Source organism: Vanellus vanellus (assembly GCF_965231255.1).
Source record: "Vanellus vanellus genome assembly, chromosome: 2".
Classification (NCBI taxonomy): domain Eukaryota; kingdom Metazoa; phylum Chordata; class Aves; order Charadriiformes; family Charadriidae; genus Vanellus; species Vanellus vanellus.
Genome location: NC_138906.1, coordinates 107,283,128 through 107,288,417, shown reverse-complemented (window position 1 = coordinate 107,288,417; position 5,290 = coordinate 107,283,128). Strand labels below are relative to the sequence as shown.

General features: G+C 54.6%; 1 protein-coding gene across 1 annotated transcript; it reads right to left on the bottom strand.

Moving 5' to 3' along the window:
* Nucleotides 1-700: 700 nt before the first annotated feature.
* CBLN2 (cerebellin 2 precursor) lies at nt 701-3,902 on the bottom strand (the record flags this gene model as incomplete). The annotated part of the gene is made up of 3 exons (XM_082480010.1): nt 3,549-3,902; nt 1,186-1,305; nt 701-898 (listed from the first exon to the last, which is right to left on the bottom strand). Exons 1-3 carry the CDS (start codon nt 3,867-3,869, stop codon nt 701-703), a joined length of 639 nt encoding a protein of 212 aa, XP_082336136.1. The 5' UTR covers nt 3,870-3,902.
* Nucleotides 3,903-5,290: the final 1,388 nt, after the last annotated feature.

Below are 5,290 nucleotides of genomic sequence, written 5' to 3'. Positions count from 1 at the left end.
AAAAAGTTGATGAAAACCACGAACAACACAAAACAAATAAGGTTCCAATCGTGCAAATTTTGCTTCACTGGATAAAGCACTTCTTGACACAGTAATGTCCAGAATCCCCCTCCCCCAGAAAAATACAGGACTGAGACTGAAGCCATTCTTTTTTTTTCTTTTTTTTCTTTTTTTTTCTTTTTTTTTTCTTTTTTTTTTTTTTTCCTTAAGGCTATACAACACAAAGAAATAAAGCATGGAAAGAACACCTCATTGGGCTGAACACTTCATTCTTCTGGCTCTGGAGCGAGCCTTTGACAAAGCAATTGTGTGGTCCGAGTTATTTGTCTCATTGGGACAACAACAAGAGAAAGAAAAAGAGGAAAAAATGAAAGAGGAAAAAAATAAAAAAGAATAAGAAAGTCAATGATCCCAACAATAAAATCCGAAATTGACTTTACAATCACAGGTACAAATTGCTCAGGTCGATAATTTCATTTCTCCTAAAGATCACTGTCGTCTAAAACTAATTAGAGGCGCAGGTTCCCGAGGAATTGTCAATATTCAAAGCAAATGTTGGAGTTTAGAAGGTTATCATTCTTCTACCAAGACAGTCTGACGGGGTGACTGGAAATATTGTCATGTGCAGCCAAGTTCAGGGTGTTGTTAACGATTGAATCCTTGCTCAGACTCATGGATCTGTCTCCTATTTGGCCTTCTTTTATAGTGGAAAGACTAAGAAGCCGGAAAAGGTTGAATATTTCCACCCTCCCATGAGGTTACCCCTTTCCAGTTTGAGATGCACTTTGTCTTCTCTTTCCATGTGGAGCAAGACCCCATTGCTGGCTGCTTCTCTGGTGACGTCCTGATCCCCTGCAAAAGCTGAAATCACTGGGTAGCCGTTTTGCATTAAACTTACCTAAAAAGTGCAAAGAGAGAGAATCTGAGTTTTCTCAATACTCTCAATGACTCTTTTTGCCCTGTGAATGTCATTAAACTTTTGTGCATGTTAGAAACAGGGTTGAATTAAGCTAAGGCAATGCGTGATTTCTGTCATGCATACAGATGCCTTTAACTACAATAACCTACAGTCTCGTTCTTCACTTGCTGGTTTTGTAAATAAATGCACCTTAGTGCATAGAAAAGAGCATTTGAAAAAAAAAAAAAAAAAAGGAAAGACATCATCTTCTTTAGATCACAACCCACCTGGATGGTTTGTCTGTTATAGACCTTGACCACGTGGAAACTGAAACTATATATCCCTTTTCTTGGTGCTACAAATATACTGGAAGCAAGATCAAAATGGTTGCCAATATTAACTAATACCTGGAAAGTAAACAAACAAACAAAACAAAACAAAACAAAAGCAAAAAAAGGGAGAGAAAGAGAGAAAGAGAGAAATCAGACCCCACCTTAGAAAAGCACCAGTGAAAATCTGACATGAGCTCCATGACCGATATAAAGCCTACTCGAAATGGCATTTGCAGCACAATTAAAAGTGCACTGCAGGGAAAAGGAGCCAAGTTACAGAGGTATTTAAAAAGCATCACAGTTCATAAAACGATTTAGTTATGCAAAAATGATCTCCAGAGCCTGTTAGATGAAGTAAAAATGTCCACACTGCACTGTCAATAAAGCAAAGGTGGCAGAAGCGGTGGGGCGAGAGAGGAGGAGGTGGATGGAAGGAAAAGAGGTAAGGGAAAGAAGCGAGGAAAAAAGCCCCGAAGCTCATCAACTCACAATGCAAATGTATGGTTTTTAGCTACCGCTACTGAAATCAGACCTGTCCTCGAGTTTAATAAGGTATAGAACTAAAATCGTTTTGCAGAGAGGGGCGAAGGAGGAAAGATGATGCTCAGCACCAGCAACATCTGCCAGCTAATGCCTCTCTGTCCCTCTGGAGGGCTGTGCCGCCTGGCCCGCACCCTCCTCAGGCGACTGGGGTGGGCCTGCTCCTCCTCCTCGACAACAATCTTAATTTGTCGTATATTTCAATGTCTTTTGAAACAAAGAAAAGAAAAAAAAAAAAAAAAAAAAAGAGAGAAACAGCTGAGCCCTCCGGCAGGTGTGCAAAGCTCCCTCGCTCGGAAGCGGCGGCCGCATCCTGCCGATTTGACAGGGATACGGCCTCGGCTCACCCACTCTCTCCCTTTTCCAGGTTCCACCGACCGGCAGCCTGATTTGGCTCCAAAGGCGCGGGGAACGAGGGGAGAAAAACCCGCGGGCCCGTGGCGATCCCGTGCGGCGAGAGCGGGCGAACCCCGTCCGGCTGCTCCGCCGCGCCCGCCCCCGGCGCGCCCCGGCCGCGCTCCGCTCTGCCGGCTACAACCGCTGTCTTAATGGAGAAAAATACAAAGCAGGTGGAAACAAAACCGAAAACAAAGAAAAAAAAAAAAAAACAACCAACATCAAAACCGAGCCTTTCCTCCCAAATAGCCAAACCATATTGTTTCCAAGAAAGGGGGAAAAAAATGAATCCGTTATTGTGGGAGCACCGAGGGACGAACGCGTTCAAACTCCTGAGAACTGAGCATTGCGGGGTAAAGCGTCTAAAACACGCTATACATGAAGCAAGCTCCTTTTTTTTTTTGTTATTTTTTTCCCTCTACTGGTCTGACTTTATGAGATCTTGTACGCGAGGAGTAGCTGTGCAAACTCATCAGGAGGGACAGGTAGACAGATGAATGACAGGCGGACAGACAGATTAAAAAAAAAAAGAACAAAACCACCAGAGAAAACAGTTTGCGTGTGCTAATTTTGGCTGACTCTGCAACACTACTTCAGCAGTCAGAGGCGGCAGAAAAAAAGTAAATTTAATGGCAAAAATCAAGCGGAAGGATGGAGCGTGGGCTCCGGGAGGCAAAGTGCGGCGGGGAAGGGGCAGGACGACCAGGCCGGGCTGTCCGCTGCTCTGTCCGGCGTATTGCCGTGCATGTTAGCACCGCTCCGTTATAACCCACCGGGGACATCGCTCGCCCCGTTTGATAACGCGGGAAACACCCTCTTCTTCCTCAGCCCTCCCTCCCTCCCCCTGAGAGATGCTGTAACATTGCCAAATGCCGCTCGGAACAGGCAGGTCCGGCGACCCCCCGTCGGTAAATCTCTGCCCGTGAAACTGAGCATTTCCGACGGAGCACCGAAGAGGGGACGCGCACCCTTCCCCCCCAGGTCGTCCCTGACCGCTCGGGGCAATCCTCGGCTGCAAGCCGCCCCTGCAAGGGTCCGAGGCACAAACTCACCCTTTAAAGCCCTCTCCGTACTAGCGACGGGGCCGGACAAGAAGTCAGCGTCCCCCCTTACCACCCCACCACCACCCCAAGAAAGCCCCGCAGCCACCTAAATGAACTTCCCGAACACTTTCTGGGGAGTTGAGCTGTAAAATTGCTGTTGAGCGGGTGGGTCGGGATTAAAAGATGGAAAGGGGAGCAAGAACGAAAACAAGCGTGTAGTCACGGGGGGGACCAGGGGCGGGGATGGCCACGCAGGGAGGCGAGGGGCCGGCCGGCGCGGGGGTCGGGGGGTCGAGGGGAGGGGGGGGGGCAACGAAAGCAAAGCAGGCGGCGGCTGACCTGGTCGAAGTAGATGGTCATGGTGCGGTTGCTCATCTCGGAGGGCTCATGGTTGGTGCTGCGGGTGGCCGAGAAGGCCACCTTGGCGCTGCCCGAACGCACCGAGATCCCCAGGGAGGAGGTGATGGCGCCGTCGGCCGAGGGGCTGGAGTCGCACACCACCAGGCACTTCCCCTCCAGGACGATGGGCTCCGTGTCGTTCTGCGCCCGCACCGGGCACCCGGCGGGCAGCAGCAGCAGCAGCAGCGGCAGCGCCGCCGCCAGGCAGCAGCAACAGCCGCCCGCCGGCTCCGGCAGCGCCCCCCGCCGCCGCCGCCCCATGCCCACCGCCGGATCGCCGCCGCTCCGGCTCGCCGCCGCGGGCGGGCGGGCGGCCGCGGGGAGGCGGAGGGGGCTGCGCGCCTGCTGCCGCCGCGGCGCCCTGCGGCCAGCGCTCTGCGGGACGGCGGCTGGGCAGCGGCGGCTGGGGCCGCGCCTTCCTCCCCTTCTCCTCCTCCTCCTCCTCCGCCGCCGCCGCCGCCGCCTCCTCCTCCCGCCGCCGCCTCCTCCTCCTCCTCCTCCGCGCGGGGCGAAGGAGCCTCCTCAGAAGGCGGGCGGCGCGCAGTAGCCTGACAAGGGCAAAAGCGGCGGTGAAGCAGAGAAGGGGACAGGCACGAGCCGGGCACCGCGCCGCCCGGCAGCACCCCGCCGGCGTGGGGTTCCCCCCCTCCCCGCCCCGGGCGCCCCAACCGGCACAACAGGTCTGGGAGAGACCTCGCTGCCCGGCGTCTCCTCCCGTCTTCTCTTTCTCCTGTCCCCCAGCAGCGGGAGGTGGCGGGGGAGGGGAGGGGGAGAGGGGGGTCCCGAAGCCCCAGACGTACTTTGAGGCGGGAGAAGGGGGAAGCAGGGCAGATTTCGTCCCTGAACCCACGGTGGAGCACCCTATGGGCGCCTTGGACCGTCCTTTTCCCGCCCCACAGCCGACGGGGGCTCCAAAACCCGGCTGGTTCCCACGGCCCCACTTGTTACTACACCTGCGAGCCGGGTTTACGCCGGTCTCCTAACGCCCCTGCCACTCCGAAAGGAGATTTCATTACTATTGTTGTTGTTAATGCCCCCTCTCCCCCTCGTTGGAGCTGCCCCGCTCTCCCTGGGGTTCGCTGGGGGCCGAGGAGCCCCGGAGCCCGCGCCCCCACCGCGGCGCTGCCCCTACCGGGCTCTGGGAGCCGCCGCCGCCCTCCTCGCCCGGGGGCTGCTGCGCTCGGGCACCGGCTTTGCACTTCCCAACGCTTTGTCCCTCAACCAGGCTACCTCCGCTGCCGCCGATCCCGGTGGCTCCCTAAACTCCCGGGAAGGAAGCGGCCAGCTCAGATATCCCCCGGCTCCCACCCCGGCATGCACACACATCGCAGGAGGCAAAACCTCACCCGGTGTCTCCCTGGGAAGTTGCATCTCAGTTTTCCCCGCTCATCAGAACAACCTGAGATCTCACTGCTGGGAGATTCCCCCCCTACACTTCCCCCGAGGCATCTCTCCCCCTGCCCTAACCCCGTATCTTATTATTGCTCTCGTTTAAAATCGTATTTTGCAAAAGGAACAGCCGGCGGGGACGGGGAGGGGAACGGCCTTTTTACCTGGGAGGTCCATGACGGGCGAGGAGGGCTGGCTAGGTAGCTCGTCCGTGAACTTGTATTGCTTAGAGAAAATGAGCCGAGATTGCGCTGGCAGAAAGAAAAGGAAACAGGAGTCGCCTCTTTCTCTCC